Here is a 15,121-nt window from a genome sequence, read left to right as displayed (position 1 = left end):
GGGACCTTCAATGCTGCAGAAATATTTTGGCACCCTTCCCCAGATCTGTGCCTCGACACAATCCTGTCTCGGAGCTCTACGGACAATTCCTTCGACCTCATGGCTTGGTTTTTGCTCTGACATGCACTGTCAACTGTGGGACACTTATATAGACAGGTGTGTGTGCCTTTCCTAATCATGTCCAATCAATTGAATTTACCACAGGTGGACTCCAAGTTGTAGAAACCTCTCAAGGATGATCAATGGAAACAGGATGCACCTGTGCTTCATTTCGAGTCTCATAGCAAAGGGTCTGAATACTTATGGAAATAAGGTATTTTTGTTTTCTATTTTTAATAAATTTGCCAACATTTCTAAAAACCTGTTTTTGCTAAGTCGTTGTGTGGTATTGTGTGTAGATTGATGAGAAAAATGTTTTATTTTATCAATTTTAGTATAAGGCTGTAACGTTTCAAAATATGGAAAAAGTAAAGCGGTCTGAAAACTTTCCAAATGCACTGTATGTACTGAACAAAAATATAAATGCAACATACAACAATGTCAAAGATTTTACTGAGTTACCGTTCATATAAGGAAATCAGTCAATTTAAGTCAATTAATTAGGCCCTAATCTATGGATTTCAGATGGCTGGAAATACGGTTGTTTACAGATACCTTCAAAAAAATCGGCCTCACTCTGGGCCTCAGGATCTCATCATGGTATCTCTGTGCATTCGACTTGCCATCGATAAAATGCAATTGTGTTCGCTGTCCATAGCTTATGCCTGCCCATAACCCCACTAACACCATGGGGCACTCTGTTCACAACATTGACATTAGCAAACTGTTCGCCCATACACGTCGTCTGCAGTTGTGAGGCCGGTTGGATGTACTGCCAAATTCTCTGAAACTATGTTAGAGAAATTAACATTTAATTCTCTGGCAACAGCTCTGGTGGACAGTCTTGCAGTCAGCATGCTAATTGGCACCCTCCCTCAAAACTTGACAGAGTGGCCTTTTATTGTTCCCAGCACAAGGTGCACTTGTGTAATGATCATGCTGTTTAATCAGCTTGTTGATATGCCACAACTGTCAGGTGGATGGATTATCTTGTCAAAAACTGATCTGTGCAAACAATTTGAGAGATATAATGTATTGTGCGTATGGAAAATGTCTGGGATCTTTTATTTCAGCTCATGAAACATGGGACCATGTTGCGTTTATATTTTTGTTCAGTGAACATGTTAATTGCAAGTAATTAATGCACTGTAGCAGGTTACGGCACAGAGAATAACTCTCCTAATGGCATTTTAAAACAATGCAATGGCTTGCCCTGATATAGTCCCATGAGCAACGTACCTGTATTCATTGAGCAACTGCAACAGTTTGGTTTGATTCACTGCAATGTTTTCGCTCGCGTGCTTTCACACTCACACATGAAGGCTCACTTACACATTCTTTGACTTACTCCCTTATTTTTGTCAGTTTAGGGACCCTCCCCCATGCTCCTTACTTCTGTAATGTCCTCACCAACCAAACCCTCGAACAGATTTTTCACAATCCTGTGTAATAGCGATTGTAAGGACATTTGTGTTGAATATGGCAACTTTTTAGTGTAAGTTATGCCCAATAGTAGTAATTTATAGTATCCAGCTCTTGTATGCTCTTCTGTCAACACTTGACAGTGTATATGTTCCTTACAACAAAGACTGCACTTACACTGCCGGTCAAAAGTTTTAGAACACTACTCATTCAAGGATTTTTCTTTATTTTTACTTTTTTCTACATTGTTGAATTACAGTGAAGACATCAAAACTATGAAATAACACATATCGAATCATGTAGTAACCAAAAAAGTGTTAAACAAATCAAAATATATTTTATTCTTCAAATAGCCACACTTTGCCTTGATGACAGCTTTGCACACTCGTGGCATTCTCTTAACCAGCTTCATGAGGTAGTCATCTGGAATACATTTCAATTAACAGGTGTGCCTTGTTAAAAGTTTATTTGTGAAATTTCTTTCCTTCTTAATGCATTTGAGCCAATCAGTTGCGTTGTGACATGTATCAATCAATCAAGTTTGTTTTATATAGCCCTTCGTACATCAGCTAATATTTCGAAGTGCTGTACAGAGACCCAGCCTAAAACCCCAAACAGCTAGAATGCAGGTGTAGAAGCACGGTGGCTAGGAAAAACTCCCTAGAAAGGCCAAAACCTAGGAATAAACCTAGAGAGGAACCAGGCTATGAGGGGTGGCCAGTCCTCTTCTGGCTGTGCCGGGTGGAGATTATAACAGAACTATGCCAAGATGTTCAAAAATGTTCATAAGTGACAAGCATGGTCAAATAATAATCATGGATAATTTTCAGTTGGCTTTTCATAGCCGATCATTAAGAGTTGAAAAACAACAGGTCTGGGACAGGTGGCGGTTCCATAACCGCAGGCAGAACAGCTGAAACCGGAACAGCAGCAAGGCCAAGCGGACTGGGGACAGCAAGGAGCCACCACGCCCGGCAGTCCCGACGTATGGTCCCAGGGCTCAGGTCCTCCGAGAGAAAGAAAGAGAGAAGGAGAAAATTAGAGAGAGCCAAGATTTTCAAAATGTTCATAAATGACAAGCATGGTCAAATAATAATCAGGAATAAATCTGTTGGCTTTTCATAGCCGATCATTAAGAGTTGAAAACAGCAGGTCTGGGACAGTTAGGGGTTCCGTAACCGCAGGCAGAACAGTTGAAACTGGAATAGCAGCAAGGCCAGGCGGACTGGGGACAGCAGGGAGTCGTCATGCCCGGTAGTCCTGACGTATGGTCCTAGGGCTCAGGTTCTCAGAGAGAGAAAAAGAAAGAGAGAACGAGAGAATTAGAGAAAGCATACTTAAATTCACACAGGACACTGGATAAGACAGGAGAAGTACTCCAGGTATAACCAACTGACCCTAGCCCCCCGACACAAACTACTGCAGCATAAATACTGGAGGCTGAGACAGGAGCGGTCAGGAGACACTGTGGCCCCATCCGAAGATACCCCCGGACAGGGCCAAATAGGAAGGATATAACCCCACCCACTCTGCCAAAGCACAGCCCCCGCACCACTGGAGGGATATCTTCAACCACCAACTTATAATCCTGAGACAAGGCCGAGTATAGCCAACAAAGATCTCCACCACAGCACAAACCAAGGGGGGGCGCCAACCCAGACAGGAAGATCACGTCAGTAACTCAACCCACTCAAGTGACGCACCCCTCCCAGGGACGGCATGAAATAGCACCAGTAAGCCAGTGACTCAGCCCCTGTAATAGGGTTAGAGGCAGAGAATCCCAGTGGAGAGAGGGGAACCGGCCAGGCAGAGACAGCAAGGGCGGTTCGTTGCTCCAGAGCCTTTCCGTTCACCTTCACACTCCTGGGCCAGACTACACTCAATCATATGACCTACTGAAGAGATAAGTCTTCGGTAAAGACTTAAAGGTTGAGACCGAGTCTGCGTCTCTCACATGGGTAGGCAGACTGTTCCATAAAAATGGAGATCTATAGGAGAAAGCCCTGCCTCCCGCTGTTTGCTTAGAAATTCTAGGGACAATTAGGAGGCCTGCGTCTTGTGACCGTAGCGTACATATTGGTATGTACGACAGGACCAACTCGGAAAGATAGGTAGGAGCAAGCCCATGTAACGCTTTATAGGTTAACAGTAAAACCTTGAAATCAGCCCTTGCCTTAACAGGAAGCCATTGTAGGGAAGCTAGCACTGGAGTAATATGATCAAATTTCTTGGTTCTAGTCAGGATTCTAGCAGCCGTATTTAGCACTAACTGAAGTTTATTTAGTGCTTTATCCGGGTAGCCGGAAAGTAGAGCATTGCAGTAGTCTAACCTAGAAGTAACAAATGCATGGATTAATTTTTCTGCATCATTTTTGGACAGAAAATTTCTGATTTTTGCAATGTTACGTAGATGGAAAAAAGCTGTCCTTGAAACAGTCTTGATATGTTCGTCAAAAGAGAGATCAGGGTCAAGAGTAACGCCGAGGTCCTTCACAGTTTTATTTGAGACGACTTTACAACCATCAAGATGAATTGTCAGATTTAACAGAAGATCTCTTTGTTTCTTGGGACCTAGAACAAGCATCTCTGTTTTGTCAGAGTTTAAAAGTAGAAAGTTTTCAGCCATCCATTTCCTTATGTCTGAAACACAGGCTTCTAGCGAGGGCAATTTTGGGGCTTCACCATGTTTCATTGAAATGTATTGCTGTGTGTCATCCGCATAGCAGTGAAAGTTAACATTATGTTTTCGAATAACATCCCCAAGAGGTAAAATATATAGCGAAAACAATAGTGGTCCTAAAACGGAACCTTGAGGAACACCGAAATGCACAGTTGATTTGTCAGAGGACAAACCATTCACAGAGACAAACTGATATCTTTCCGACAGGTAAGATCTAAACCAGGCCAGAACTGGTCCGTGTAGACCAATTTGGGTTTCCAGTCTTTCCAAAAGAATGTGGTGATCGATGGTGTCAAAGGCAGCACTAAGGTCTAGTAGCACGAGGACAGATGCAGAGCCTCGGTCTGACGCCATTAAAAGGTCATTTACCACCTTCACAAGTGCAGTCTCAGTGCTATGATGGGGTCTAAAACCAGACTGAAGCATTTCGTATACATTGTTTGTCTTCAGAAAGGCAGTGAGTTGCTGCGCAACAGCTTTTTCTAAAATTTTTGAGAGGAATGGAAGATTCGATATAGGCCGATAGTTTTTTATATTTTCCGGGTCAAGGTTTGGCTTTTTCAAGAGAGGCTTTATCACTGCCACTATTAGTGAGTTTGGTACACATCCGGTGGATAGAGAGCTGTTTATTATGTTCAACATAGGAGGGCCAAGCAATGTATGGGTGGTATACAGAAGATAGACCTATTTGGCAAAAGACCAAGTCCATATTATGGCAAGAAAAGCTCCAGTAAGCAAAGAGAAACGACAGTCCATCATTACTTTAAGACATGAAGGTCAGTCAATATGGAACATTTCAAGAGCTTTTAAAGTTTCTTCAAGTGCAGTCGCAAAAACCATCAAGCGCTATGATGAAACTGGCTCTCATGAGGACCGCCACAGGAATGGAAGATCCAGAGTTACCTCTGCTGCAGAGGATACATTCATTAGAGTTACCAGCCTCGGAAATTGCAGCCCAAATAAATGCTTCACAGAGTTCAAGTAACAAACACATCTCAACATCAACTTTTCAGAGGAGACTGTGTTAATCAGGTCTTCATGGTCAAATTGCTGCAAAGAAACCACTACTAAAGGATACCAATAAGAAGAGAAACACGAGGAATGTACATTAGACCGTGGAAATTTGTCCTTTGGTCTGCAGTCCAAATTGGAGATTTTTGGTTTCAACTGCTGTGTCTTTGTGAACGGATGATCTCCGCATGTGTATTTCCTATTGTAAATCATGGAGGAGGAGGTGTTAGGATGTGGGGGGGCTTTGCTGGTAACACAGTCTGTGATATATTTAGAATTCAAGGCACACTTAACCAGCATGGCTACCACAGCATTCTGCAGCGATACGCCATCCCATCTGGTTTGGGCTTAGTGGGACTATCATTTGTTTTTCAACAGGGCAATGACCCAGCACACCTAGGGCTGTGTAAGGGCTATTTTACCAAGAAGGAGAGTGATGAAGTGCTGCATCAGATGACCTGGCCTCCATAATCCCCCGACTTCAACCAAATTGAGATGGTTTGGGATGAGTCGGACCGCAGAGTGAAGGAAAAGCAGCCAACAAGTGCTTAGCATATGTGGGAACTCCTTCAAGATTGTTAGAAAAGCATTCCAGGTAAAGCTGGTTGAGAGAATGCCAAGAGTGTACAAGGCTGACATCAAGGCAAAGGGTGGCTATTTGAAGAAACTCAGATATAAAATATATTTTGATTTGTTTAACACTTTTTTTGGTTACTACATGATTCCATATGTGTTATGTTATAGTTTGATGTACTCACTACTTATTCTACAATGTAGAAAATAGTAAAAATAAAGAAGAACCCTTGAATGAGTAGGTGTTCTAAAACTTTTGACCGGTGGTGTAGTACTCTCAGTAATTCACGTGAAAAATATTACTCATTACTGATAAGGGTTAGATGAATGAGGTTCAATTAATCAGCTTTGTTCCGTTGTGGGTATGTCCCAAATGGCACCCTAATCCATACAGAGTGCACTACTTTTGACCAGAGCCCTATGGGTCCTGGCCAAAAGTAGTGCACTATATAGGGAATATGTTGCCATTTGGGGCGCAAACAATGTCTGACACAGTAGAATGAACAAGGTGAGATACAGAAGAGCCACACGTTGAGTCAGTAAGCTCATTGAGCATGATGAAATGAGACCGCTTTCCATTCCCCGCTTGTACATTGGAAACTGTGATAACCGCCAGAGCGGAGCTAGATTTTAATGGGTGTTTCTGAAAACGTCTCTGCAAATCAAATACGTGTGGCGCCCACTGACTGGGTCGTCTGTGCAATGAACTCAACTTCAACACAGCACCTTGCTTTATTCTGACATACTATTGAATCAAATCGAATCAAAACACCTCTAAGGAAAAAATCACGATGTTTCTGTGTTCTCTTTCCTTGATATCGAAATCTGTTCGATTTAGTTTCCTCTAATAAATCATGATAAATCACACTGCTATTAAAAAATGTGTAGGAAAAAGATGCAAGGAGAGTGATTTTCCCACAATGAGTAAATTGAGTTCGAACCTGAAATGAAACACTTTGAAGTTTGTGGAAATATGAAAGGAATGTAGGAGAATATAACACAATAGATCTGATAAAAGATAATACAAAGAAAAAAACAACCTTTCTTTTGTATTGTTTTTGTACCATCATCTTTGAAATGCAAGAGAAAGGCCATAATGTATTATTCCAGCCCAGCTGCAATTTAGATTTTGGCCACTAGATCTTAGCAGTGTATGTGCAAATATTTTGACTGATCCAATGAACCATTGCATTTCTGTTCAAAATGTTGTCTCAAGACTGCCCAACTTTGCCTAATTGGTTTATTAATAACGTTTCATGTTCAAAACTGTGCACTCTCATCAAACAATAGCATGGTATTATTTCACTGTAATAGCTACTGTAAATTGGACAGTGCCGTTAGATTAAAAAGATTTTAAGCTTTCTGCCAATATCAGATATGTCTATGCCCTGGGAAATGTTCTTGTTACTTACAACCTCAGGCTAATCGCATTAGCCTACGTTAGCTCAACCGTCCCATGGATGGGACACCGATCCCGAAGAAAAAAAACAACACAACAAATTCATTTGACTTATGAGCACAGTGTGATAAATAATCAAGAATCGTTATTCTCTGGCAATTTAGGTAAAGACAGCAGCTTGTGACAGCATGCCATTTTAGAGGTTTGCCAGTTAAAACAAGGGGCATGATTCTGACATGGTATATCTGCACACAGATGACGTAAGCCTTACTGCAGATGAAATTACGATGGTTAGATTGATCTAGCGAAGCATCTAATCTTTTTTATTAATAGAAGGCATTACGGTGTCAAAATAATGACTTTGCTCTTGGAATGATCCTCGCTGGCATACTGTAGATTAAGAGCAGATGCAATGGAAATACAATTTTACATTACTAGTCAGAGGCTACAGTCATAAAGCACTCACAGCTTTTTAAGTCCACAGGCTCAGTGGATAGCAGGGTGCTTGAGGTGTTGCCAGAGCTAATGCACCTAAAGAGGTAGCTGCAGACAGCAGTCAAGATAGGATGAGGTTGCCCCTAGACACACTAATCTAAGGTCCGTTTTGTTTTTACCCCCTGATGATTAGGTTAAGGATTTTGGGGAAGGTAATCTGATTCCAGATCTGTGCCAACAGGCCACGGTGACGAGCTTTGAAATGGGATGTACCATTTAAAGTCTTGTTGGCTCAATACTTCTCTGCCACTGGGATGATGGGTCGCTTCTCATCCTGCATGTATTATTCTCCATTCTCCTGCAGTTTGGGATTATAGCGCACCTAGCTGTTATTAAAAGCAATGCATTTCACTATTTAGGAACTGTCTATGGTTCCCGGGCAGTTAGGAACTGTTTATAGTCCTCAGCAGTTAAGAGCTGTCTGTGAAGCTGTTTACAATAAGTTATTAGAAGTGATTTTTCTTAGTTTATTTTGGGCTGATCTTTTGTCACTTAATTTATTGCATATTGATCAGACGTTGAACCAAGCCTAATCCATTTGCAATGCAAACATTCCAGAATTTAATTGAAGATAAACCTTTAAATCCAAGGGCTTAACGAAGATATTGTCCAACAAATTACATTCTCTTTCCCACTGCGCCCAACGGTCTGAAAAGCACCACTGGAGGCAGAGAAAATACATTTTAAAGTGACAGCAGCCTTATGAAGTAGCCCTATTCCCTACCACAACAAAGCTATCTATTTCTTTGAGCTGGCCAGAGTGGTTCTGGCTGTAATTTAGTTTTCAAGCCCCTGTAGCTCGGACTCTGACTACTTGAGAGAAACCCAATTACAATGTAGATCCAGGGCAGCGAATGACACAAAGGACCTCTGGCCTTAAGGATGGCCACACTGCCAGGTAGATTTCTATGTTAGGCCTCTCCATCCTGCTCTAAATCCTTGCTCATGCCATGCTGGGAGTTGTTTTCATCATCCCCAGCCCCACATACTCGCTTCTACCTCAGACTCGTATCTGTCGGAGGGCCCAGAACAGTGATGTTGACACCGAAGAGGAAGGGAGCTGAATAATGGAGTGGGAAAATTGGTACTTGACTGTGGGCGGTTGTGTGGTGAATTGGACCACCGACGTTCTTTGAAAAGACTGCCACGGGTTCTGAGGGTGTGGCAGGGAGAAGTTTTTGAAATTTTGTTGTGTGAAAGAGAACAGGCGTCGAGAGTGCCAGGGGTATTTTTAAGGTACGAGACCATGTCAGTCAAAAAGGGGACAGCATTCTGTCGACTTTCACAATTGCGAGGTCCTTCGTCTTCTCTGACCATCCATAAAGGCTTTTGTGTCCACCGCAAATAGACAGGCAAAGGGTCTCCTTTAAAACTTGTAATCACATTCCGAGGGGTTGTGTGGGTAGGTTTAGAAAAGGCTTGGGTGTGGCAGAGGGAGTATTTGGAATTGTTTGCCTTTTAAAACACGTCTCTCTTCCTGTACAACCTGTTGATGCTAGATGTTCTATGCTCTCTGCATATCAATCATATTTCTCACCGTCTTTTGTGCGTTTTTGATTACGTGTTTCCCATTGATGTTCATTTGTATTATGAATGTTGTGATTGCAATTACAGGACTCAACAACTGTGATTGATTAAATGAAATGCCATTTACATAATTGGGATAAAAAAACAAACTTGATTACTGTATTGAAGGTAATTCGCAGCAAGGTATGTCATTCCATTGTAATTTCCAGGATCTCATCGCATCCTTTGAAAAACATGTCTATGTTGCATAAAGAATCATAATACACTGGCAGAATCAGAAAAATAGATGTTACCTCACAGCATGAGGGATGTGTCTCCTCACCCATTAATCTGCTTTTTTAAATTGGTTCCCCCTTTAAGGATTGAAATGGTTCAGATGGACGTAATTCTCAAGTGATTGCCTCGCTTGTAATTGAAATATCTACAGTGGTGGCGGCTGCCTATGGGTTTTCCACTCTCTTTCACAGCATGGGGGCTATAGTTAAAGGAGACCTATTCACTAATGACAAGCGACAATATTTATGTCTGAGTTCCCTCCCTCCTATTTCTCCCTCGTTCCTTCCCTCTGTGAAAGGGTATCTGTTGAAATAGTGGCCTTAAAATATTCCCCACAGCGAGTGCCTGGCTCCTGCTCAGAGAGGTCAATTAATCTCGTAGGTGCTCAGATGGTACAAAGTAGCCAGGCAGTGCAGCAGCACTCTCCTCCGAAGCAACTACTTCAGAGAGAAAATGAGGAGGGGGGGGGGGGGATTAAAAACTGAAAAAGGGAGGCACGGGCGCTCGACTCCCACTTCACACCCTTGTTGAGTGCCCAGCCCACTAAGCCTGGGTGGATAAAAGGGGAAGCAGGGACCAGAGACGGCTGTAGTTGCAGCTCATCAGCTCTACTCTGCTCAACTCACAAGCCAGCAACCTGTGATAGCTGTAGCGTCGTCAACTCTAGCAGTAGCACAGGACGTCTGGATCACTGATCAAGACGGGTACAGGGGGGGCAGCATGGGTGCTTTGATGGTCATCTTTTCACTTCAGAAAGATCAAAGGCGCAAAAGGACAGGTAGGCCACAGTGTGTGTGTGCAGTTTGTTTGTTTCTGAGGGGAGGGGGGACACACAGGAGGGTGGACTTTTCTTTAGAACACGTTTTGTTTTGTTTTGTTTTATTCTTAAAGGTACAGTGTAGACAAATCTGTAATTCTCCAATGTTTTATTTAAAACTCTCTTAGGCAATATATCACAGTTGAATGATATACTGTACAATACCTTCAGTGTTCACACCACTTGACTTTTTCCAAATTTTGTTGTCTTACAGCCTGAATTGAATGGATTAAATTGAGATTTTTTTTGTCATTGGACACACACAATAACCCATAATGTCAAAGTAGAATTATGTTTCATTAATTAAAAATTCAAAGCTGAAATGTCTAGAGTCAGTAAGTATTCAACCCAGTTGTTATGGCAAGCCTAAATAATTTCAGTAGTAAACATTTGCTTAAGTCACATAATAAGTTGCATGGACTCACTCTGTGTGGAATAATAGTTTTAACTCTGTTTTGGAGCTATACAGTGTTTGTTTACGATCACATTGTTAACGAACAATGGAGTTAAACGATCTTATATTTTGGATTCTGATGGGAATGACAAAGTGAAAATATGTTGTTAGAAATGTTTAATTGAAAATGAAATACAGAAATCAAATTTTATAAGTATTCCCAATACATGTTAGAATCATCTTTGGCAGTGACTACAGTTGTGAGTCTTTCTGAGTAAGTCTCTAAGAGCTTTGCACAACTGGATTGTACAATATTTGTACAATATTTTTTATTTTTTCAAGCTCTCTCAAGTTGTTTGTTGATCTTTGCTAGACAGCGATTTAAGTCTCGCCATATATTTTCAAGATTTAAGTCAAACTGTAACTAGACCACTCAGGAACATTCAATGTAATATTGGTAAGCAACTCACTGGTATATTTGCCCTTGTGTTTTAGGTTATTGTCTTACTGAAAGGTGAATACGTCTCCCAGTGTCTGTTGGAAAGCACACAACCAGGTTTTCCTCTAGGATTTTGCCTGTGCTTAGCTCTATTCCGTTTCCTTTTATCCACCCCCAAAAACTCCCTAGTCCTTGATGACGAGCATAGCCATAACACGATGCAGAAAACACCATGCTTGAAAATATGGTGAGTGGTACTCAGTGATGTGTTGTGTTGGATTTACCCTAAACATAAAGCTTTGTATTTAGGACAAAGTTAATTTCTTTGCCACGTCTTTCGCACATTACTTTTGTGCCTTATTGCAAAATGGATGAATGTTTTGGAATATTTGTATTCTGTACAGGCTTCCTTCTTTTCACTCTGCCATTGATGTTAGTATTGCGTAGTAACTACAATGTTGTTGATCCAGACTCAGTTTTCTTCTATCAAAGCCATTGAACGCTAACTGTTTTAAAGTCCTTCCTCTCCGGCAACTGAGTTAGGAAGGACGCTTGTATCTTTGTAGTGACTGGGTGTATTGATACACCATCAAAAGAGATATTCAATGTCTGTTTATTTTTACCCATCTACCAATAGGTGCTCTTCTTTGCGAGGCATTGGAGAACCTCCCTGGTCTTTGTGATTGAATCTGTTTGAAATTCACTGCTCGTCTGAGGGACCTTACAGATAGGACCTTACAGATAATTGTATGTGTGGGCTACAGAGATGAGGTAGTCATAAAAAATCATGTTAAACACTATACTTGTGATCTCATGGTCAATCCTTGCATCCAAAGCTCTGTCTTTTAATTTGAGAGTGGTTACATTTCTCCAGGCCCATCCCTCAGCTGTTTTTTAATATTTAGTCGTTTTGTGCTGTAAGAGAGACTGAATGGATCACTCCCATCCAAAGTCATATTTAATTGAAGTATTGTAATACAGGTTGAAGGTAAAAATGAATGGGGGTGCTGGTTAACTCTGTCAGGCAATAGATCACAGTTTGGACAGCTATATGCATGTTAAGCACTTTTCACCAGAACCAGAATGGAGCACATTGACCAGGCATGCCCAATTTCCCTCCGGCATAAGATTTTATGAAACGCCATAAAGTCTAAAGCTGAAATCAAGATATGCTAACCTCCAAAATTGCATGACTACTCACTGTGCTCAGCATTGTAATGAGCTATTTTATTATTCTTGTCTCTTATTTTGCATGTGTGTCCGTGTCTATCCATATATGAGATTTGAAGTTGAGAGTTCAAACCCAGCCTGAGCTCCAGCTCCTGGGACCATCACGGTGGATGGTTAGCGATGATGAATTGGGACCGAGTCGCTGTATGGTAAACGCACAGGGCCTGAGGCCCGCAGTGCCACTCCACTACCCCTTCTAATGCCTCACACTAATTACCATAGCTGTTCTCATCCACATGTGAAGAGAGACGCTGTTTTAGTTAGCGCCTTGCCAACCGTACACTCCAACTCCACTCTACTCCCACTCTTAGTGGGTATGAAGCTTTTCAAGTGTCTCAAGGTGAAAATATGCGACTCTGTAGGCTAGTTGTGGCGGGTCCACAGAGATTCTATGAATCAGTTTTTATAGAGTTCTGTATGCAGTTCTATGGGTATGGCTAGATCTATTGAGCATTGTGTTCTAGACATCACCGGCTCTGACTGTCTTGTTCAGGGTTTGTTTGTGAGTGGGTTTTGAGCTACTGAAGTATTCCAAGGTGAAAAGATGTTGGGGTTAGTTATGGGGGTTTCATTGTGATTGTAGTTCGAGGCTAGATGTAGTGGGCTTGTTGTCGTGGACGGCATCTGCTGTGACTCCATCTTTACAGGGTTGTTTGTTAGTGGGGTTGTTGTCGTGGACGGCATCGGCTGTGACTCCATCTTTACAGGGTTGTTTGTTAGTGGGGTTGTTGTCGTGGACGGCATCGGCTGTGACTCCATCTTTACAGGGTTGTTTGTTAGTGGGGTTGTTGTCGTGGACGGCATCGGCTGTGACTCCATCTTTACAGGGTTGTTTGTTAGTGGGGTTGTTGTCGTGGACGGCATCGGCTGTGACTCCATCTTTACAGGGTTGTTTGTTAGTGGGGTTGTTGTCGTGGACAGCATCGGCTGTGACTCCATCTTTACAGGGTTGTTTGTTAGTGGGGTTGTTGTCGTGGACGGCATCGGCTGTGACTCCATCTTTACAGGGTTGTTTGTTAGTGGTGTTGGCGTAGGAGTGGCGTGCACTCGACGCATTGCCTCTCAGATTGAAACTACAAAACATCAAGGGACTCAAGTCCTCAGTGGGTAAATGCATGTCTGTTTTGTACTTTTTCAATCTGCCAAAATGGAGGTGAATGGTTGTATAATTAAGCAGTGAATGTTTGCACCCCTTCCTCTGCAGTGTTCATTTCATTTTTTGGGTGCGTTTCATTTTAAAATAATGGTAAATCTCTCAACAAGAAAAAGCGAACTCAAAATTGACCATGGCGTAGCACGTATGAGTGATGCGTGCCCTTGCCTAATACTTGAAGCCTTGCATGAGTTCCTTAATATAATGCCTAAGCTTTTGGTCCTGAGACCTCATTGAGTGAGTTAATAAAAAATAAAAAACATGAACCTTTCTTGATGTACTCAGAGGACGATTGTTAGGATGCTTTAACTACTATAGAAATGGTAGAGTATCAGATACTCAACAAGAAGGTCTGACTCCACTATTACTGAAACAGGACCCAGGTGGTAAATATAAATCTCCAGTCCGTTTGTTACGGCTGTCCTCGCTGACAGAAGGTGTGGACCAAAACGCAGAGTGGTTAGTGTTCATTCTTTTAATGAAAGTCTTCAAAATACAAAAAACGTGACAAAACCGAAACCGTCCTGTGTGGCAACAAAACCTCCACAGGAACAAACACCCACCAAACACAAGTGAAACCCTGGCTGCCTAAGTATGATTCTCAATCAGGGACAACGATTGACAGCTGTCTCTGATTGAGAATCATACCAGGCCGAACACAAAATCCCAACATAGAAAATCAACCATAGACAACCCACCCAACTCACGCCCTGACCAACTAAAATAAATACAAAACTAAGGAAAACAGGTCAGGAACGTGACACCGTTTAAAAAATTGGAGGCCCCTCAGTGTTGTGATGCAAAGATTCTAGCAAAATGCATACCGCATAGAATTTAAAAGCTGTTGTCGAATATTATTCATCCGAATCAAACAGGTTTTTTACATGGACGATACATTGGAGATAATATACGACAAGTACTGGAAACAATAGAACACTATGAAAAATCTTGGAAACCAGTGTTCATAGCTGACTTTGAAAAGGCTTTTGATACAACTGGATTTTTTTTTAATGAGCTGAAATGAAAGATCCCAGAAATGTTCCATAAGCACAAAAAGCTTATTTCTCTCAGGTGTGGCATATCAAGAAGCTGATTAAACAGCATGATTATTACACAGGTGCAGCTTGTGCTGGAGACAATAAAAGGCCACTCTAAAATGTGTAGTTTTGTCACACAACACAATGCCACAGATGTTTCAAATTTTGAGGGACCATGCAATTGGCATGCTGACTGCAGGAATGTCCACCGGAGCTGTTGCCAGAGAATTGAATGTTCATTTCTCTAGAATAAGCCGCTTCCATGGTAAGGGGCAAGGTCAGGAACTTGTCTATCGGCCATGCATTACTACAACTGGTTAAAGAAAACTATGATAAATAAAAAAGTTTGCCAGTTTAATTTATGGACCAACAAATTGACAGCTGTGCCATACAGCTTGCAAAATAGTTGTGAAGAGATTTCCGATGTACTGATTCCAAATGTTTTATGAACTCATACACAAAACGATGCCTGATTCAAATTTTTCAATTTAAATGATTGAAACCAATAGAATGTAAATATATGAGGGATACAACCATGCCTTCTCTGCAGATTTTGCTGCAAAGAGACA

At 41.6% G+C, this 15,121-nt stretch overlaps 1 protein-coding gene across 4 annotated transcripts in view; it reads left to right on the top strand.

Moving 5' to 3' along the window:
• Positions 1 to 15,121, top strand: part of LOC129865742 (Kv channel-interacting protein 4-like) — a 259,212-nt gene that overhangs the window by 133,969 nt on the left and 110,122 nt on the right. Inside the window, exon 1 of one of the 4 annotated variants that reach the window (XM_055938733.1) lies at positions 10,071 to 10,260. The exons of the other annotated variants lie outside the window; for them this stretch is intronic. Coding sequence (XP_055794708.1) covers positions 10,203 to 10,260 — 58 coding nt within the window. The 5' untranslated portion in view covers positions 10,071 to 10,202. Of the gene's footprint in view, positions 1 to 10,070; positions 10,261 to 15,121 lie in introns of those variants that run through there. 4 annotated transcript variants of the gene reach the window in all.

This window comes from Salvelinus fontinalis, chromosome 11, assembly GCF_029448725.1.
Source record: "Salvelinus fontinalis isolate EN_2023a chromosome 11, ASM2944872v1, whole genome shotgun sequence".
In the NCBI taxonomy this organism is placed as follows: domain Eukaryota; kingdom Metazoa; phylum Chordata; class Actinopteri; order Salmoniformes; family Salmonidae; genus Salvelinus; species Salvelinus fontinalis.
The sequence above is the reverse complement of the archived record's forward strand: the minus strand, read 5'-3'. Positions and strand labels throughout refer to the sequence as shown.